The following is a 19,689-nucleotide window of genomic DNA, read 5'->3' as shown; positions in this document are numbered from 1 at the left end:
TTTTCATAAAATAATAAACTTTTTGGGTGACTTTCTAAAAATTTTTTTGAAAAAGTTTGATTTTTTGAAATTTTTTTTTTTAGAAACTCATGTGAAAGAGAAAGAATGATTAAATAATTATACTTAAAAAATATTTAAAAAATTGAGATGTGAAAAAAAAAAAAAGTGGGGTATATTTAGTCACCGTCAAAATTTAAATAATTTTTTAATTATAATTTAAGTACTTTTTTTCCTCTTTATCCAAAAATAAAATTATTTTTATTTGAAAACCAAACCAAATTATACCCTACTCAAATGTGTCCGAAACGACGCTAATTTCTGAAGGCAGATTAATAGAGCTATGTAGACTGTAGTTTCACTTTCACTTCTCCAATTTGGTCTCCCTCGGATTCGTCAGTTAGTTAACGCAGAGCCGCCCACCGACTCATTTTTCAAGGCTTGGGCGCTCCTCCTTCAAGCACTTGTCTGCCGTCATTTTTCAAGTAGGGGTTCTTACCCTTTTACATTAATATTGCGTACTCATTGTTCGACAAAATGTCTGAGAGAGATAAATAGAGTAGGATTAATTAAGTCATCATTTTAATTAAGGATTCTAGAAGCAGAAGGAAACATAAGGATGTAAAACGTAAATTAATCAATTTTGGTTTCCTTTTCTTAGTCACAACACATTGATACGAAAGAAGAAGAATGAAGAGCTCCCTTTTCTATGAAACGAGTTGTTCCTTGTGGAGAAGGAAAACAAGACCAACAACCAAACCCTACTTCCTATCATCCGCTTCCTTCTCTACTGCGGACTATGAAAATGGCGACGCCTTTCAAAGCAACCCTTCAAAAGTCAAGATATTCGACCGCCACCTCAAACGCAAACAAGTAGTAGCATTTTTATATTATATGAGTCTAGTAATTGTTAATTAATCAATAAGTGATGATTGATATTTTGGGTGGCAGCGTGATCGAGCTGCGTGGTTGCTGCGTCCCAATGATTCCTTCGTACATGCTGTAGCTGAGAATCTATTAGATCGTTTGGAGGTTGTTATCCGCTTTGCTTTAGTTACCATTTTATTTCCTAGAGTTTCTTCTATTGTTAGTGATATAAATTTAGTGGCATAAGTTTTTCTATTGAAAATGCATAATTTTACCTTTATATAGAAAAATCATATTAGAATTGGTGTTCAATTTATTTTTGCTGTTCCTTTTAATTAATTATGATTTTATTTTCTATCATTTGCCTTTTCCTTTTAGCAACTTTTAAAGAAGTAATAAAAAGAATAAACAAAAAGCAAGTAGCAAAAGCAGCAAGTAATAGGAGGTTCCTTGGAATATTGTATTTGTGAAAATCATTTATGTATTTGCTTTTTGTAGGACTGCAAGAAAACATTTCCTACGGCATTATGTTTGGGAGGTTCATTGCAAGCTGTAAGGCGATTGCTGCAGGGACGTGGTGAGTGTTAGTTTAGAAAGTTCCTCTCCTACCATTTATTTTGCTATTTATGTTGTTTAGCACGGCAATTAGTTGGTGCCCTTTTTAACGTTTAGAAGAAAAACAATTTCAATGATGGGATCCTTTTCAATTGATGGAAAGTTGGAAGATAAATTTGATTGAAAGCTTTATATGTGGCAGTGGTTAAATTAGTTAGAAGTAGTGCTTGAAGTGATTGATGCTTTTCTTTTCAAATTATCATATATGGTTTCTGCTCCTGTTTTAATTACATTTTTTTTTAGAAATAAATACTTAATATGATTCCTTTTGTTATCTGTTTCTTCATGGATAAGGCTAGCTTCTCAATTAGATAAATGTTTTACAACACCCATTTCAAATCAAGGAAAATCTCAAGGATTTTGAGCAGAGAAAAAGCCAATTGCTAATAAAGAGTACAAAATTGTACGTGCATGTAATCATAGGTTTACTGATTTAGGTTTTATTGTATGAGGTGGTTGTTGCTATGTTAAGGCAGAGGATTATAACTTCTATAGATTCCCATCCTAGAATGATTCTTATAATCTTTTAATTTGTTTTAGGTGCTTATAGTTATACATGTGTATGTTTATTTCTTGGAGTCTATTTTATCCTCCATTTGATTGTTGATTTTGCTACTTCCTTTAGGCTTTTGCAAGAAAAAAAAAAAAAGATAAAAACTGGATTTGGATACAATATTTCAGAAGATTGTAAATTAAAAACTTTATTTTAAAGGCCATAAAAAAGTTTGATTTTACTTGTATATTGAACTATGGAGTTAACGTTTGGACATTTGCTAATTTTTAGTGAAATATGTTTTTTGCTTTTCACTATTTACGCTATTGCAAAATTTGAGGATGCAAATAGCTAGTAGAACAAGCAACAAATAAATTGAGCCATTCTAAGTAAAGGCCAAAACACCAAAAAAGCCATCCTACTTTTATAAAATTTGCACTTTAGCCACTTTCTTATAATGATCAATTTGTTCTTCATATTTAACTTATGCTGCCACTGCTTCTTTTTATGTATTTATTTCCTACTACCACAACCATTTCTTGAGTATCTTTTGCATTTATTTTCCCTTATTTTTCTCCCCCTTAGTTCTAATCGATCAAGAAAATTTCTTTTCTCTTGGACCCTGAATTTTCGATTTTACACCACATTAAGCTATGTATTTCATTTAATATCTAGAATGTATCATTTTTGTACCAAAAAAAAAAAAAGAATGTACCATTTTTTACTCCTTTAGTGTGTCTTTAATAGCTGATCAAACTTGCTCTTGATGCTTGCAAGTTTTAATGATTTATTTATAACTCATTTTAAAAATTATCTTCCTTTGTTTCTGCACTTTTGCAGATATGTTACTGATGTTAGTAAATATTTAGTAAAGTGTGATTTATTTGAATGATTGAGTCAAAGATAGCCTTTGTGGTTAGTAACCTTTATAAATTATAATAATACCGAAAATTGTTTGGTATCCAGGTGCGATTCAAAAGTTTATTATGATGGATACCTCATATGATATGTTAAAGCTGTGCAAAAGTTCTCAACCAGATTCCTGTAATGAAAATATTGAAACATCATATGTGGTTGGCGATGAGGAGTTTCTGCCCATCGAAGAAAGGTATGCATGAAAATTTTACTTTTTATGTTATTGTTGGAAAATTTCTTTCATATTCTAATTGCTTGTATTTGTTGACATAAAGTTCAGTAGATTTGGTAATCAGTTGCCTAGGGCTCCATTGGACAAATGATCTTCCAGGAGCCATGATACAGGTATGTGCTTTGTATTTTTCAGTGTATTAAGCATCCATGTCAATCTTGGTGCAATAGGATTCAAAAAGAAAAAAAAAATCTTGGTGCAATATGGCTTAGCATTGGCTGGAAGGAAGATGCATGTTATACTATAAGCGAGTAATGGGATGCTTGTGGGAATTAATAACAAGCTTAATTATTGAGTGCATGCACACACACACACACATATGTTTGGTCCATGTTTTTAGGAAATACTTGTTTTTCTTAACTCATCTCCTTTGGACAAGTTTTCACTTCCATACTCCTAAAATACATCAAGCAATAATAAAATATCATTTTCTCAAATTATTTGTATGGCTGCAAGTAGTAAATTTGCATCCAGGTTTAAAGAGAAGTGTAAATATTTTTACACACATGTTATGAGTTATGACCATTTGTGTATCTTTTGTGTAAGCTAGTAGTAGAATAAGATCATCAATGTTTGATTGATAGGTGTTAAATTCACTACAATTGCAGGTAGAGATTTGTTGTGCTATGGGAGAGGAGTGATAAATTTAATATATAAAGGCCTCAGGAAATTTATAAACAATGTTTTCTCTTGTTTATAATCTATTTTAGTTCTGCTTAGACTGAAGAACAGCTCCCTGCTCCCATTGCCTCTCTTTGTTGTATTGCTTTTCATTGAGTTTCTAATAAAACTATACAATCAAATGCAAAATATTCAGGTTGCTTCTATGTCCGTGTCAATGACAGAGTCATGTTCATTGTATTTATGACAGTGTAAGCTGGCATTGAAGCCCGATGGCCTATTCTTAGCAGCTATACTTGGAGGAGAAACCTTGAAGTTGTCTATACCCTTTTCTTTTTTCCTATGATGATTAGTAGTTTATACATTGATGCACATGTTGCCTTTCTGTCTCACCTTTATAGTTTATACTTTTGAATAGGGAGCTGCGAATAGCTTGCACCGTGGCTCAAATGGAGCGTGAAGGAGGCATTAGTCCACGGGTATCACCTCTGGCACAGGCATGTAACTTGCTACATGTTTTCTTTCAATTCAGTTGCTTGAATGGTGATAGTTTCCTTAGTCTCCCAATCTTTTATACTATAATTCAATTAGTGGCTTATTTATTTATGTTTTTTTATCATTCATTATTATTTACTTTACCAATTGCAATTCCACTATTGAGTTATAATGCTCGTGCTTTTATTTGACATACTATATATCTATATCTGTGCTATGTATAAAAGCGGCTTAAAAGATGTAAACTTTTGAGGAGATATTACACACACACACAGAGTCACGAACACATAATTTTTCTTCATGTTGCAATGTACATGGAAGACATATACGTGCATATATAGTTCATCTCTGGAATTCTTTTCGTAGTTTCAATGTGCATGCTAAATTGTTGATTGGCAATACTATATGGCAAATAAAGTTGGCAATAGAACGAATGTTGTGAAATTTGATATTTGAAAGCATGCATTCCAATTTAATTAGGTTCTAATTGAATTGTATGAACCAATCTGACTAGGCACTAGAGGATGCTAATTTTTTTTGCTTTATTACTTTTACAGTTCATAGAGTTTCTTCTATCTCCAATTAAAACTGTTGTATTGTTAACCCACATAAGTAGCTAGGTTGAATCTCATATTTGGGTTGTTGATCATGATATTGAAAAACTGAAGTTGATGGTGATGTTGATATTTCAAACATGAAGAAAGAAAAGCAAAACAAGCTCTTCATAGCTTTTTTTTTTTTGGAGGTGGGGGGGGGGGGGGGTAAGAAAAAGTCAGTGTGAAAAAGTATTTCTAGTAATGGTGGGCAACTGACAGTAGCAGCATCCTGTTATAGTATATCAAGTGTGAGGGAAAGCTACTTCCCAATCTGCAAATTTTAATTTGGTTTTTCCATGCAGATTTAAATTCAACACGGGCCATAAGTGATTAAGCTTGTTTTGAGTTAAATTATCATGTTTCAATTGCTTAATGTTGTGACTATGTCTGTTTAATAATAAAACTAAAGTCCTCACAACAAAAACAATTTTTTTTAAGAAAGAGTAAACATTTTCGATCATCCTGGTGTTAAGCAGCATTTTAGCTTCTCTTATTCAGGTCAGGGACGCTGGCAACCTTTTGACTAGAGCAGGGTTTGCACTTCCTGGTGTTGATGTTGATGAATATGTGGTTAGGTATGAGAGTGGTAAGAATATCCTCTTAACGTTTTTCAGTTTTGAATTCTGACTTGTGCCAGTGTAATAGCTGGCTAAAGGTGATCTATATCAAATTTAAAATTTTCAGTTTTCAACTATGGGCTTATAAAATGTCTTGGTGAAATTTCATGTTTATTAAGAATTGTAAAACTTATTTTCCTGACATGTATATAGAGCTAGCACAAATTGTTGAACAATTTGCAAATTGGAACACTAAATTCTAATGAAATCCTCCATTCGTTGCATGGTTGGAGGTTCTCTAAAATGTTTACCCAAAAGTTTTTATGAAAATACTTCCACATTTATTTGTGGGCTTTGGTAACAGAATGAATTAAGAAACAAGAAAAAAATGAGATTTGGTGCTGAAGCAACATTCAGAGTTTCCGATTAGTGACATGCTATATTTCTTGCAGCGAAAATGCTTCTAGCTGTAGCAATACCCCATTATCAGGATAAAGTCATAGGAAATGTGTATCAACATGATTTGAAATGCAGTTGAGAGTATTTCATATTGGTTTGAACTCTAATGTATATTTTACCCTCCATATATTTTTACTCTTTGATGATGATATGATTAATTGGCCTCCTATTCTTTACATTGCGTAATTTGTTAACTATTTTTCAGTATCAATAAACCATGTCTCTTTTGTGCAGCCTTGGATCTAATTGAACATCTACGAGCAATGGGTGAAACTAATGCTTTGCTGCAAAGGAGCAATGTAAGACATCTTTTGGACATTGATGTCTGTCCAATTTAATCTAAGTGATACTTTTCCAAACAAAGCACGAGATAAGCTAACCTTAAACCTTGCTAAATTTTCATGTAAACTACCTTGAAACCAGATCCTGAAGAGGGAAACAGCTCTAGCAACTGCAGCCATCTATGATTCATTGTTTTCAGCTGAAGATGGCACCATCCCTGCAACTTTCCAGGTCAGTGCATTAATAACCATTCAAAGGGCAGAAATTTGAAAGAAAGACACTATGCATACCATCAAATCTTTTGTTTTCTAATATCTGTAATTGATATCTGTGATCTAACTTTGCCCTATTTATTCCCCATTTTACACTTTTTTTATAAATTATTATTTCTGTTAGTTGACTGAAAGTAAAAGATTTTGAATTTAAAAAGCTAACTCAGCAGTCTAATTTTATGAAAAGCTTAAAAAAAATTATAATACTCCCTCTCTCCCTTTTTGGTAGAAGAAACGAGGGCTGAGGGCCCTAAGAGCACTATGCAGCCCTAAGTTTGCAACTCTTTGGGGCATTATGCAGGACAAGGACTTCATTTGGTTGCAATAACCTATTGTTAGAAAATGAATAGCTATGAATTTTTTTTTCTTGGAATATGATCTGTTTTCTATCCGTCACCATTACTTTTGGTTCTGAAATTCTGTCTTGTTGACATGGCTTGTAATCCTCATTGGCAACAACAGATCTTTTTTGCCTTTTTTCTCCTTTCTGTCGCTCCATCTCTGTAACTGTTTCTTCCTTAAATGAAAGCAAACAAAACATCACTACCACCACTTAACAAGTAAAAAAATGTAAGCTGGTAGAGTACAGAATAGAGGGGGCAAGTGAGAAAGGTAACTCTACGGGTGTTTATTGGGGATGTTGGTTCTAAACTTTGAAGGTTTGGATGTATAGAAAAGTCAAAAAGAGAGGAAAAAGCCAAACGTCAAGGGGTGGCCACTTTTGTTTAAGAAGTCAGCTTTATTGTGACTATTGACAGACAGAAGATATATTAGTCAAAGAAAGAAAGGGGAGATTTTGGAATGACTTAGGTGAAAGTAGGAAATGGGGTTTTATAGGGGTTTTTGTAATGTACTGAATTTTATTTTTGCTCAAATATATCCTTATTTATATTTTAGGGGCAAGTCTACTGTTATGTATATATTTTTAATGAGACTTAAGCTTCTGTATATTACAAAATTCCTTCATACTTGGAGCTCTTCACCTTCTTAGATAAGTGCAAAGCCTGGATGTAACAAATGGGCATATAATCTATGTTGAACGATTTAAATAGCTGGTTTACATTGTTTGCTGATGTTCAATTCAGTCACATGGATTTCAAAAGATTTGACCTCTTCTCTGCCGTGCCTTTCTCTGTAGTCTATACCTTCTAAAGCCATTACCATCAAAGGATTCACCTGAAGATTAGGTAACCATCATGAGAAGAAATCCAGTTTGACCAGAAGATACTACGATGAGAAGTAAAATTTTCATCGTAGTTTTAAGGAGATTAAATTATATGTTGTTTAGTAAGTAGCAGCATTTTGGAGCATACATTGAGGATATTCAGGTCTCAAAGAGACACTCCAACAGTTAGAACATAAGTGTAACTTGAATGTCTTGAGTTATAATCATGAGATAGGAGCGGTTTATGGGCTTGGAACAGACTACCTGTGATTATGTAACCAAATTTATATTTACCAAATTTCTTTTGAGGATGTTTAAGCGGAGCATTGCAGTGTCAACCAAAGTTATATGCACTAGTGTGCTAAAAACTATTAACCCCACTCTCTTCTCTATGGGCATGAGTTGATAGCCTCAGCCTTTGTAAACACACTCGAAACTCATTCAGTGAAAGATAATAGCCTTGCTTTTTGTAATCAACACTCGGGGAAGGTGAGATTTTCATTACTTGTCACTGTAATTAGGATTTCATAAGCTCTATCAAATTGAAGGTCTGACATGACTCTTGGAATGAATGATTAAAAATCATGAAATCATGTTTTACAAGACGATATGTTTTGAGTTTTGACATCATCATTTCTCTTGTAGGTGATCTACATGACAGGGTGGAAAGAACATCCTTCTCAACAGAAGGCCAAAAGGAGGGGTTCCGCCACAGTATCCTTCAAGGACATACAGAAGCAATTTGGAAGCGGAAGTTGATCGATCTCTTTCTTTTGTGTGTGTGGCAGTGTTGTTCATCTATTTACGCAAAAGAATAAGTAAACTCCAGTGCCGAGCAGCATACAGTGATTGCAGGTAAAGAAAAAGAAAAACATTAGAGATGATGTGAATAAATTCTTTACCTTGTAATTCTCGCGCATGCATCCCAGTGAATTTGAAAACTACATTAACATTCATTTTTTTTGGATATCATCCGATACTTTTAGTAGCAAAATGTTGGGTGAATACTTGTAGGTGTCACTTTTATTATTCTTAATAGACTTTTGGGTAATTTTTTTTTTAATAAAAGGGGCCGTTATTTGATATAAATGTTGCAATTCAAACTCAAAATCCTCTTTATCTGTACATCGTACGTCATATTATATAATATGTCCTTGAGTCGAGTTGGACGTGGTTAAAACCTTTAAAAGAATAAAACCTTGCCAAACAGATCCAGCTCTATGTAGTATCATTTAATTTTAAATTTAATATTAAATTTTATCTTAATATTCTCTAGTAAAAAAATTAAAATTAAATAAAAATAAGTATTTTTTATTAAAATATTCTCACAAGATTAGCTTGAATTGACTTAGGGCGGCTTGAAAAATTTTGCTCAGTTCCAACCTGGGAAAATCTATTCAATATGTTAAAATGATCTCACTCATCTATACAATGCAAACAAAAATTTGATATAAAATATGATTTGAAGGATGATTGAGGTATTTGATTATATAACTTAAAAGCATAGTTTTGACATCTGATATATGTTTTTGGGTTAATTAGGCTATTTTATCTTTTTAATGAGTCCAACTTTGATGCAATTGAGTTATACCAACTTAATATAATGAATTTATTTGAGATTTGAAGCATAATATTATGGCAATTAAGATGTGGTATAAAATATGATTTTAGAGATAATTGAGATATTTGATTTTAAATAAGAATATGCATGAACATAATAAGTAGACAACCAGGGACCAACGAGGATTATGATTAAAAACTTGATAATAATGGCCTATCTTATTCAGATAAGATGGAGTAGCATTGTCATACGTTTAGCTAAACAGAAATGAAATATAAGTAGAAGATGATCTTTCCTGTTGCTGGCATGAAGGCATATTTTGATTCCTTGGAAGGCAGGGCAGCTTTTGTTCTAAAGTCCAAAGACATTGACAAAGAGAGACAAAACTTATCATTTTGACATCTTGGCCGCCAGTTCTCTTACAAGCTTAGCAGCAACCATTGCAGTCATTCCATCAACAGTGTCACGTTGTGGGTTGAACTCCACCACATCTGCACCAACCAGATTGCCTTGGAGGTTGTGTAGGATGTTGAGAACATCACGAAAGGAAAGGCCTCCTGGTTCGATGTGAGATACCCCTGGAGCAAAGGCTGGATCAAGACAGTCCACATCCACTGAAATATACACCCCCTCTACTCCTTCCCCCAGTTTCTGTCAATGCATCTGCTATTAGTCTCAAATTCTAATTTTCTTTCAGTTTCCTCCAAACAATTCAACTCTATAATAATCTATTTTAACATTTGTAAAACATATCGCGCTATGAAGTTGATGAGCAAAAGCACATTAGTCATGTCTGTGCAGAAAGATACAAAAGGACAAGAAAATGCTATGGAAAATATGAGAAAGAGAGAGACCAGGTTTTCCAAGAAATGGCGGTCTCTTGAAAATGTTCGCATTTCATATTGCTCCACTCCAAATCTTTTGCCTTGTTCGCGCCCTTCAGTTGTTATTGATCTGATACCAACCTAAAATAACAGCACTTCAGTCGATTGGCTCTAAAACAAGATATACATCCCCCTCGTGCATTTGGTGATGAGGTGTATTTGACCACTCTCATGGTTAAAACAATAGTGGAGAGAGGGACTATAAACACAATGATGAAACAACTAAAACAACTTAAAAGAAAACTTGTCGTTCCCTATCTACGGATAGGAAAAGGGTTACAAGTGCTAAGATTTGAACCTAGACCTACTGAGTGCCACCTCTTAAGGGTGGCTACATGAACCAACTGAACCAACTATAAACATAACTTTTGACAAAGGTTAAGAAAATACGCAGATGACCAAAAAAATATAGCAAATTGCAAAGTCACTACCAGAAAACTGAAATTTGTTATATTCCCAGTTGGAGTCATTATTGATCCAAGAACCATATGTTGAATTGGAAATTATAAAAGCCACCGATACAGTATATTGAAGAAAAAGTTACCTGCAAAAGGCGCCTAGCATAACCACCTTCCATAATTCGAGCAAAAGAAGATGCATGTGAATACTTATTTCCCTCAAAGGCATCATAAATATCAGGATGGGCATCTAAATGAAGTATATCCACAGGTCCAGCAAGCTTCTCAGAGACAGCTCTAACAACAGGAAAAGATATTGAGTGGTCACCACCTAAAACTAATGGGCGTAATGGATCCTGAAAAACACAGACATTGAAAGAGTTGAGAGTCATCTATTTGAACCAGGAGGTACCAGGAAGATAATCTTGCATCGATTGCAACCAGCATCTATATAGAGGCTCCCTGAACACTTCTGATCTTCCCTCTAGACAAAAGGCTTTGGTGAGAAATATTTAACAATAAATCAAACACTTCCAAAAGGAAGACCAAAAGAAGGAAGAAAACAAATAAGTTGAACTGATTTCAACCAAATTTAAACATAAGCGGATCCACCATTTTTTTGGGCATGTCAACTTATAGTATATATAAAAAATTATCAACAGATTTACCAATTTTGTTGATAGAAAGGATCTACAAAGGAAAATTTTGCGAGTGTCCAAGGAAATATTTCCTTTCAAATTTTCTTATTTTTTAATTTTTTGGGTGTCCCAAAGCATAGATCCCCCCCTAAATTTAAACCACATAGATGATCACAGGTTTGCTTCCAGGGACAAAGTTCAGTAGTTCAAATTATGTATAAATTCAAAATCTATTTATCTAAGTCGTCCAAACACCAAAATAATCATCAAAAGTAGTCATAGTGATTCTGAAGAAAGAAGCCAAACAACACTCACCTCCTCCATTACTAGCTTGACAGACTCACTGATGACATTCATCAATCTATCATCATCCACGCCACAATCACGGATTTCTTGCACAGGGACATCACCAACGTCAGTTAGCACCCGTGGATCGTTTAGTTGCTTCCCTGCAGGACCAACAAGGCAACAATCAAAAACACTATTCCTTATCCCATGGATATAGCATCATGTTGAAGGATTAGCTACCTTGTTCAGTGGTTGAGTTAGTGCTGCCACACCAGATTGCCTCCCTAATTCGAGGAGGAGCAAATGCTGGTCCTTGAAGAAATGATGAGTTATGTCCTAAAGGAACTCCAAGCAGAGATGTGGATGCCACAGCACCCCCTAAAGCACGCAAAAGTTGTCCCTAGTGATCATAAATTTCACATGCATGCTTGTCAGCCTGAGCTTTGATGCTCAAAGGACTCAAAGAAGCAATGAAAGTAGCATCATATCATGTATATTATAAACCTACCTTGAGCTTTGCCCTCTCGCGAATAAGGGTAAGAGAAGCATCTATTACACGATTTTGGCCCTTCTCCAACAAATCAGAAGGTATATTTGCGGCTTTTAGTTTCTGCAAGTAATGAAGTCCTCTCCGCCCTATCGCTGTGCCTGAGCCTGACATGTCTGCAAAAACATGTACCTTGAAGAGGAAGAGATTAAATGAAGAATAAACTTAACACAGATGATGATGCAATTCAGAGGGCTCTCTCCACTCAACTCAAAATATGATTTTTTATTGTCATTAATGGCGCTTTGCTTTAGCTTTTCCTACTGCCAATTTGATTAAAGATGATGAGGTGTAATACCTATTTATTTAAACCCTTGCTTGATTGCTCTCTTACTTGCTTTTAAATGGGCACCCTCACTCCCTGTAACGGCTGTAAATGAGAGGTTAATTATTAAATATATTTTAATATTTAATTAGAGTAATTTCGTAAATTTAATTAAAATTTTAAATTTTAATATATTTTATTATTTTAAATTATTATATTATTTATATATATTAATTTTTGGTTAAAGTTAAATTTGAATATATAATTAAAATTAAAATTAAATATAAAAATTAAATTAATTTTATTAAATGAATTTAATTGAACCACAATTTTTATTTTAAATTAAACTGAAATTTAAAAATTTAAATTCAAATTAAATTTTAAATTTAACTCAAATTTAAAATTTTAATTATATTAACTCGATTGATTTGGTTACTTCCTGCGCATTAAAAAAAATTTGAAAATTGCGAAGCCGAAGGGTATATTGCCCAGCCCAATGTCCAAGAAAGGGTACAGCCCTCGTTTAGGATTGCTGTCCACTTTTGATTTCGATTTCAATGTCAAGTAAAAAATAGAGTTTTTGTGATTTGCCGAGTCACATCACATCTAACAGACGGCAGAGCCACAACCCCAACTCATAAATTGTCAAATCCCGGGGCTGTAGTAGAGTGAGGAGTGCAATGCCAACGTCACGCCGTCCAATGTGCAGTGTGGTGCCCAGACAGACAGTGGCGCATCACTGACGCACCTCCCTGCATGCACCCATGAGTCCTGACTCCTGACCCCTGCATGCACACCCCAAAATATGCACTTCAAGATATAGCCCCCCAGCCCATATTCCATACTAAAAATTGGGCTTTCCTTGGAAACTAATTGGGCCGAGTTTAGGCCACTTTCGCTTTTAAAATAATCTAAATCGATTAGAGTAATTATTCTCCAGGAGCAACACCAGGGATCCTGGATTAGTCCTGGAACAATCAAAATCCTTACAGGAAAGCCCATTGAATATAGAAAAATCTTGATTTTGAAGTTGAAGATGAATCCTAAAGAAGAAAAGCAAAGCACAAGCGGCAAATAGAAATGTTATTGCATTACCTTCCTTCAAGAATTTCTTTGCCGCTCAACCCTTCACATTTCCATACGCTTCCTTCAACCTCTTTGTCTTTGTTACTACTCCCAAAGGAAAGAATGATCCCAACCATGTCCTCCTCTTCTTCTTCAGCGTCGTCATCTGTAAAAAACTCCCAAAAAGAAGAAGATGAAGAACAAGAAAAGGTAGCTCAGGCCCTCAAATACCATCATCAAACCAAACACAGTTTCACCAACTACGCAAGAGGACCACGTGGCCTTGATTGGGCCAATCAACCCAACCCTTTTCGCCGTTACATCTCTGCTCCTCTAATTCCTCTCCAGCACTTTCCCACTGAAAAACAAACAAGTCCAGTTGCTGATGCTCCTTTGTATTCTTCCCTATTCCATTCTCTTCCTCCTCCTAAACCCATCTCCCATTCCACAATCTCCCAACTCTTGTACGATTCTCTGGCTCTTTCAGCTTGGAAAACAACTGGGTTTTCCACTTGGTCCCTTCGGGTTAACCCCAGCAGCGGCAATTTGCACCCCACTGAGGCTTACCTTATTGCTCCGCCTATTCAATCTCTCTCTGATTCACCTTTTATTGCTCATTATGCCCCGAAACAACACTCGCTCGAGCTACGAGCCGCAATCCCATCTGGGTTTTTCCCCAAATTCTTTCCGGATAATTCATTTCTCATTGGGATTTCTTCTATTTTCTGGCGGGAAGCATGGAAATATGGAGAACGGGCGTTTCGGTACTGCAACCACGATGTGGGCCATGCAATCGGAGCTATTGCAATGGCTGCGGCAACGCTTGGCTGGGACGTCAAGCTTCTGGATGGGTTTGGATATAAGGATTTGGAGAAGCTAATGGGGCTTCAGATTTTCCCGGACTTCAAAATCCCATCAAGACCAATCAAAGGCAAGTTTCCTGACATTGAATTTGAGCACCCAGATTGTTTGATTCTTGTTTTTCCTAATGGGAGTAATCAATTCGATGTGAATTATAAGGAATTGAGTTCTGCAGTAAATGAATTTTCGAATTTGGAGTGGAAAGGGAGGCCAAATTCGCTTAGCAAGGAACATGTTTGTTGGGGCATAATTTATAGGACAGCTGAGGCAGTTAAAAAGCCATTAACGGTTCAAAAGGGAAAATTTTCAGTTGATCAATTTCAAAGCAGTGGAATTTGTAGTGAAAACTCTTATAAAGGTTTTACAATCAGGGAAGTTGTTAAGAAAAGAAGGAGCGCGGTTGATATGGATGGAGTAACTGTAATGGAAAGACAAACATTTTATCAGATTTTGTTGCATTGCCTTCCTTCAGGGAAAGGAGAGAAGCATAGAAGACAATTAGCATTGCCATTTCGGGCTCTCTCTTGGGATGCCGAGGTTCATGCTGCTATGTTTGTTCATAGAGTGGTAGGTTTGCCCAAGGGATTGTATTTCTTGGTTAGAAATGAGGGTCATTTAGAGGAGCTTAAGACAGCTACCAGGTCCGAGTTTAAGTGGGAGAAACCAGAGGGATGCCCCGATGGTCTACCTTTATATGAACTTGTCACTGGTGACTATCAAGAGCTCGCGAAACGGCTTTCTTGCCATCAGGTGTGTAACATTTTTCATATTATTTGTTCTTTGTGATTTTATATTCACTGGCAAAACAAATCATCAGAGAAGTGCTTGATTTGGGAAATGGAAACAGGTTCATTAACAATATCCCTAGTTCATCAATGCATGAAGTTTAAAAGTGTAAATACTATTAGTTAAATATGAATTCTAGAGGTGGAGAAAAAGTTTTTGGCAAAATGTTTGAGAATACTATGTTTTGAATGACCATGTTTCCTGCAGAAGGCTGTTTTGTTGCAGAGTGCAAACCTGCAAAGCATAGTTTTTAAATATAACTGAAATGCTCAACTTACACACAGGACATTGCTAGCGATGGCTGCTTCAGCCTTGGAATGGTGGCTCATTTTGAACCTACCTTAAGTGAGATGGGCGCATGGATGTATCCTCGATTGTTTTGGGAAACTGGAGTTCTTGGCCAAGTGTTATACCTCGAAGCACATGCTGTCGGCGTATCTGCAACTGGAATTGGTTGCTTCTTTGATGATCCTGGTATGTCTACTCATTTTCACCTTTATCCGGACCTAGTATTCCAAATCGACAGTGATTATATATGGTACCTAGTCTTGTTATGAAGTTCTACATCAAAGATAGGTTACACATCTCATCTAAATTATACTGCATTCTTGTCAGTAGTTGCATTAGGTGGTCTCATCCTTGGTCAGGGTGTTTAAGCCTGTGCCATTACAATTTGCACTTTCAATTGAGATATTGTAGTGAAATGAGGTAATACTACCCTCAAAGAACATACCCCTTCCATTTTCATAACCTAAGAATCCAAAGCTTGCCCTTGCCCTTGCCCCAGCTCACCCTTATAAGTACAAGGTGGGACCCATCATTGCCCAAAGATTAAACATGAATGATGTCTGATTTTCATTTTGCTGTACTTTTGCAGTGCATGAACTTCTTGGGTTTAGAGGATCAAAGTTTCAGAGTCTATATCATTTCACTGTCGGAGGCCCTGTGTTGGACAAGCGGATTATGAGCCTGCCAGCATATCCGGGCCCTAGCATTGATGCATGATTACAGGAAGCTATTGTTTAGCACGAGTCATCAGCATTGGAGCCTACACTATTAAAGGCTTATCAAACAGTCTATATATCTAATAGTCCCCGGTATGTTTGTAATTTGGTAGGTTAATAGAAGTTTGTGGCGATAATTAACTGGCTTCAATCTGCAATATACGGTAAATAAAGTTTTTTTTTTCCTCCAACCAATGTAAATTAAAATCAAGGCATTGAGGTTTTATGGTGCGATAATTTTGTATAGGGTAAATGATCATTATCATTTGACAACCATCTTTAAACTATTGCGTTCTGCTGTTCTAGAATTGAATATTGAACATTGAACATTGGAAGGTTTTTTTAATGCAAATTATGTTTTATTGTTTATTCGTTATTCAGAGGAATGCAATTAAGACAGTTTAAGCTTGTGCCGATGACTACAGTAATCTTGTGGTTAAATGCATTTAGATTATACAGTCATAATAATAATAATAATAATAATAATGAGATAAGTTAATTAAACATTGACTCATCAAGACTGTAATTATTCATCAAGATTGCAATTATTACAAAAAGATCGCTTAAGAGAATTACCAACTAAATGCTGAATTTTGTGAAGCCATCCTTGATTGCAAGATAATTGCAATACTACCAGTTTGCTTCTTATTTCTATCCATCTGGATTCCATAAATGAAAACAATCCGAGCAGACTCCATAAGTGAAAACAATCAAAGCAAACCAGTTATTATTTATAATCGAAAATTTTGTATTACCCGAAGAAGACAGGGTCAGGGAGGCAGATCAACTGTTGCAGCAATCAAAGGAACAAAAAGGAGAAAATATTACATTCCAAATATCCTTTCACCAAAGCAAAGGTCCCTATTGACTGAGTCTCAAGAGATCCTCGTGACACCTGCAAGTATCAGCCTGATAGTCGCTCTAATGTAGTTGACAAGCTCATCCATTGTTCTTTTGTCTCTTCCCCTATATTCTACCATTTCTCTCAGTCCAAATCCTGTAGATATGTGCACTTCGGCAGGTTCTGAGCCTTGCCTCTCAATTTGTGTTGAGCAAAAGATTCATTGCTTGGGCAATTCTATCAGTTATCATTTCCACCCAAACGAGAAAAACCAATCATATCAGTTATCATAATGTCCAAAACCAGATGGCAAACCTTATTCCATAAAACATCAGAATAAAACTGTTTGGGCTGTGACATACAAAGAATGATCCATGGCATAGCACTTTGCATTCCAGAAAATGGAAAAATTTTGAAGAGTTGGTAGACTCAACAATTACTTCAGAAAGGGTTCAAACTAACGTGCAGGGCCAATATCGTAGACCATAACAAATAACCTGATATATACAATTGAGAAGAAAAGTGAACTTTTCTTATTTAGAAACCATGGGAAGTGCTTCTAAATGACAAACCAGACACCTTCAGCCCGAGTTTTATACCAAAAGTCAGGCTGTACTTCTTTTTATCTGAAGAAAGTCTCTATCGTTCCAGGCAGGCAGTCAGATATAACATTTGAGCAAACCTGAAGCATGAAAAATCTTCTCGCCTACCTTGTATCCAAATGATCAATGATGCCCCCGCAGTATTGGAAAAACTATGGCCAGGAAAATGTACCTGTAATTCCCAGCTAAGAATAAAATTTTTCCACATGAACTGAACATCTTTTCTCTTTAAGAACTTTACAACTAGATTGCTTTCTTCTTAGTGCCACCATTATTGTCCATCAAAGGCCATCATTGGCAACCAGAGCTTTCGGATCCACCCATGCATTCAAGTCCTGACTCACTTGTGCCAATACCTTTCTCATGATGAATGCATGATACATACCATAAAAGCATACAGGAACAGCAGCATGCTACAAGAATAAAGGGAACACATCTATTTCGAAACTCAAAGGATTGCTAAAGCCAGTAACCTTATCCAATTCGTACTTAAATGAATCCAAGAAGAGGCCGAGGGAAAGCCCAGCTTTCCAATAGTTAAACATGGTGATCAGACTCCTAACATTGTTGAGTACAGGAAGAGAGGCCCTATACATCAGGGCACCTATCCCCTCCACAACAACGACTGCCAAGGCTGCAGATAGAATATCCCAGTCACCTGTCTGCCCAATAACAGTTGCAAATGCAGTTGCACAATAAAATCCAACCAAGAAAAAGAATATCTTCATAGGAAGATTTTTCCTCAGCTCCTGAATTCTCACACCTAGTTTACTTCGAATAGCTTGGATAGCCCTAATCAATCTGGGCCTGCCATTATTGCTGGAAGAAGGATCAAATCCACTGGCATCCACATTGCTTCTAATAGACCATGCCATTCTCCTGCAGAAAAACCCCCTGTTTAATTACACCATGGGTACTGCTTCCAGTGCTTTCAACATATATGCTGAAAAAAACTGTGCCAACACATTTAAGCTAAAGTAAAAAAAAAAAAAGGTCAGAGTTACACACCTGAAATTATAATCGATGAAAAGCGGTTGAGCTACATGAATGAAACGGGGCTGAGAATGGCGTTTCCGTCCGAAGGAGCAAACATGTTTTCGAGAGCACGCTCCAAGGTCCAACACCGCATCACCTGAATTGGGAAGCTTAGAAATGGGAAAATTGGAACTCCTTGGTCGGTTAGGCAATTTCGATGTTGTCGCCATTGCTGCCCAGGAACCTGCAAAACAAAATTCATTCATTAGCCAACAGCATCAGACAAAAAGAAGATGTTCGAATTCTTAAACAATAAATTAAAAGAAGAATACAACAAAGCTTCTAGAAATCAAGATGCGGAGACAGACAGACAGAGAACATACAAACAACAGCTTCCAATTCCATTGAGGGAGACTGAGTGCCGTACTGAAGAAATTGCAGAGGGGAGAGATAGGAGATGGGAATAACGACGGCGCTGCGCTATTCAAGGGATGTGCGATGCCGTATAAGTGTTAGCCAGAGATTTGGGCTTGTCGTTGGTAATCTGAAGGTCAATAAATGACCAAAGGGTTCTCCTTTTTCTTGTCTTTGCCTTTTACCAATGGAAATACGGGAGATTGATAATTTAAGTACCAAATCCAAGTCAATTCAATAATTTTCTTAATGGTATCGTAGCATACTCCATACCAAAATATTTGAATTGCATTGGTTTTTACGAAACTTAAAAAATAAAATTTTGATTTTAATATATTAAATATTAAAATTAAATTTTTTTTATAAAATTAAAATTTCTTAATTTAAATTTTAAAAAATAAAAAAGTCATAAAAATAATTTTAAAATATTAAAAAATAATTTTAAATGTTTAAAAAAATAATTTTGAGACATTTCAAAAAAAATTGATAAAAATTTTAGACAAAGGGAGTATTTTTTTTTTGTCAATTTGATATAAAAATTTTATATTTAAGTATTTGAATTTTCATTTTATCATACATATTGATATTTTGAATGAACATGGTTGGTTAAATTATTGATGTAAAATAAATACCTAACAAAATTATTTTATGTAGTAATAAATGTCACATCATTAGTGTGTTCATACAAAAAAATGAAAATTTTTAAAATTTCAATATATTAAAAAATTGAGAAATGTAAAAAAATTTACTAGAAAATTCAAAATTAAAATATGAAAATTGTGGGTTTTTTAAAAAATAAAAATATAAAAACTTTTAAAAAATTTAAAATCTAGAAGTATTTTATTGAAAGTTAAAAATACAAAAAAAAATTGAAAACATGATTTTTATAAAAATTCAAAATTGATCTTATAAAATTTGAAAATTTTCTAAAATATCTAAAATTTTGATAACTTTTTTAAAAATTAAAATCATATTTTTAATTCAAAATTAAAAA

General features: G+C 35.0%; 4 protein-coding genes across 8 annotated transcripts; 2 read left to right on the top strand and 2 right to left on the bottom strand.

Annotated features, from left to right (window-relative positions):
* Positions 1–283: 283 nt before the first annotated feature.
* Positions 284–8,653, top strand: LOC111276788 (S-adenosyl-L-methionine-dependent methyltransferases superfamily protein). Of its 3 annotated transcripts, none has more exons than XM_022862613.2 (12): positions 284–482; positions 659–870; positions 949–1,029; positions 1,363–1,441; positions 2,939–3,080; positions 3,163–3,232; positions 3,991–4,055; positions 4,159–4,237; positions 5,330–5,417; positions 6,082–6,146; positions 6,271–6,360; positions 8,212–8,653. In XM_022862613.2, the coding sequence occupies exons 2-12, from the start codon at positions 688–690 to the stop codon at positions 8,323–8,325; spliced, it is 1,056 nt and encodes a 351-aa protein (XP_022718348.2). In that variant the 5' UTR covers positions 284–482; positions 659–687; the 3' UTR covers positions 8,326–8,653. The 3 variants fall into 3 exon arrangements, with proteins under 3 accessions (XP_022718348.2, XP_089619692.1, XP_089619691.1); XM_089763566.1 differs by having other exon boundaries at positions 321–515; positions 597–870; XM_089763565.1 differs by having other exon boundaries at positions 364–870.
* Positions 8,654–9,314: 661 nt separating this feature from the next.
* Positions 9,315–12,198, bottom strand: LOC111276787 (arginase 1, mitochondrial). The gene is made up of 6 exons (XM_022862612.2): positions 11,844–12,198; positions 11,576–11,735; positions 11,363–11,496; positions 10,556–10,765; positions 9,982–10,092; positions 9,315–9,778 (listed from the first exon to the last, which is right to left on the bottom strand). Exons 1-6 carry the CDS (start codon positions 11,994–11,996, stop codon positions 9,518–9,520), a joined length of 1,029 nt encoding a protein of 342 aa, XP_022718347.2. The 5' UTR covers positions 11,997–12,198; the 3' UTR covers positions 9,315–9,517.
* An 880-nt stretch (positions 12,199–13,078) lies between these two features.
* LOC111276785 (nitroreductase family protein) lies at positions 13,079–16,232 on the top strand. 2 transcript variants are annotated; one of them, XM_022862611.2, is made up of 4 exons: positions 13,131–14,143; positions 14,249–14,823; positions 15,144–15,333; positions 15,737–16,232. In XM_022862611.2, the coding sequence occupies exons 1-4, from the start codon at positions 13,228–13,230 to the stop codon at positions 15,862–15,864; spliced, it is 1,809 nt and encodes a 602-aa protein (XP_022718346.2). In that variant the 5' UTR covers positions 13,131–13,227; the 3' UTR covers positions 15,865–16,232. The 2 variants fall into 2 exon arrangements, with proteins under 2 accessions (XP_022718345.2, XP_022718346.2); XM_022862610.2 differs by having other exon boundaries at positions 13,079–14,823.
* A 65-nt stretch (positions 16,233–16,297) lies between these two features.
* Positions 16,298–18,878, bottom strand: LOC111276784 (YCF20-like protein (DUF565)). 2 transcript variants are annotated; one of them, XR_016343487.1, is made up of 4 exons: positions 18,665–18,831; positions 18,315–18,525; positions 16,619–18,185; positions 16,298–16,522 (listed from the first exon to the last, which is right to left on the bottom strand). XR_016343487.1 is itself a non-coding variant. In XM_022862609.2 (3 exons), the coding sequence occupies exons 1-3, from the start codon at positions 18,684–18,686 to the stop codon at positions 17,720–17,722; spliced, it is 699 nt and encodes a 232-aa protein (XP_022718344.1). In that variant the 5' UTR covers positions 18,687–18,878; the 3' UTR covers positions 16,565–17,719. The 2 variants fall into 2 exon arrangements, 1 of the variants encoding a protein (XP_022718344.1); XM_022862609.2 differs by lacking the exon at positions 16,298–16,522 and having other exon boundaries at positions 16,565–18,185; positions 18,665–18,878.
* Between the last annotated feature and the right edge of the window lie 811 nt (positions 18,879–19,689).

Source organism: Durio zibethinus, chromosome 7 (genome assembly GCF_047325235.1).
Source record: "Durio zibethinus cultivar Kanyao isolate XHJ-2024 chromosome 7, ASM4732523v1, whole genome shotgun sequence".
Classification (NCBI taxonomy): Eukaryota; Viridiplantae; Streptophyta; class Magnoliopsida; order Malvales; family Malvaceae; genus Durio; species Durio zibethinus.
This window is presented reverse-complemented; position numbering and strand designations above follow the sequence as displayed.

What these genes read in the sequence shown, in the direction of transcription:
- LOC111276788 (XM_022862613.2), top strand. Translation starts at nt 688, where the DNA reads ATGAAGAGCTCCCTTTTCTATGAAACGAGTTGTTCCTTGTGGAGAAGG. An exon ending in GCCACCTCAAACGCAAACAA is followed by an intron (nt 871 to 948) that starts GTAGTAGCATTT and finishes TTTGGGTGGCAG; the next exon opens with CGTGATCGAGCTGCGTGGTT. An exon ending in CTTGGAGGAGAAACCTTGAA is followed by an intron (nt 4,056 to 4,158) that starts GTTGTCTATACC and finishes ACTTTTGAATAG; the next exon opens with GGAGCTGCGAATAGCTTGCA.
- LOC111276785 (XM_022862610.2), top strand. Translation starts at nt 13,228, where the DNA reads ATGTTATTGCATTACCTTCCTTCAAGAATTTCTTTGCCGCTCAACCCT. An exon ending in AACGGCTTTCTTGCCATCAG is followed by an intron (nt 14,824 to 15,143) that starts GTGTGTAACATT and finishes ACTTACACACAG; the next exon opens with GACATTGCTAGCGATGGCTG. An exon ending in TTGCTTCTTTGATGATCCTG is followed by an intron (nt 15,334 to 15,736) that starts GTATGTCTACTC and finishes GTACTTTTGCAG; the next exon opens with TGCATGAACTTCTTGGGTTT.
- LOC111276784 (XM_022862609.2), bottom strand. Translation starts at nt 18,686, where the DNA reads ATGGAATTGGAAGCTGTTGTTT. An exon ending in GGAATTGGAAGCTGTTGTTT is followed by an intron (nt 18,526 to 18,664) that starts GTATGTTCTCTG and finishes TTTGTTTTGCAG; the next exon opens with GTTCCTGGGCAGCAATGGCG. An exon ending in TTCATCGATTATAATTTCAG is followed by an intron (nt 18,186 to 18,314) that starts GTGTGTAACTCT and finishes GTTTTTCTGCAG; the next exon opens with GAGAATGGCATGGTCTATTA.
- LOC111276787 (XM_022862612.2), bottom strand. Translation starts at nt 11,996, where the DNA reads ATGTCAGGCTCAGGCACAGCGATAGGGCGGAGAGGACTTCATTACTTG. An exon ending in GCGAGAGGGCAAAGCTCAAG is followed by an intron (nt 11,736 to 11,843) that starts GTAGGTTTATAA and finishes TATGATCACTAG; the next exon opens with GGACAACTTTTGCGTGCTTT. An exon ending in ATGCTAGGCGCCTTTTGCAG is followed by an intron (nt 10,093 to 10,555) that starts GTAACTTTTTCT and finishes CTGTTATTTTAG; the next exon opens with GTTGGTATCAGATCAATAAC.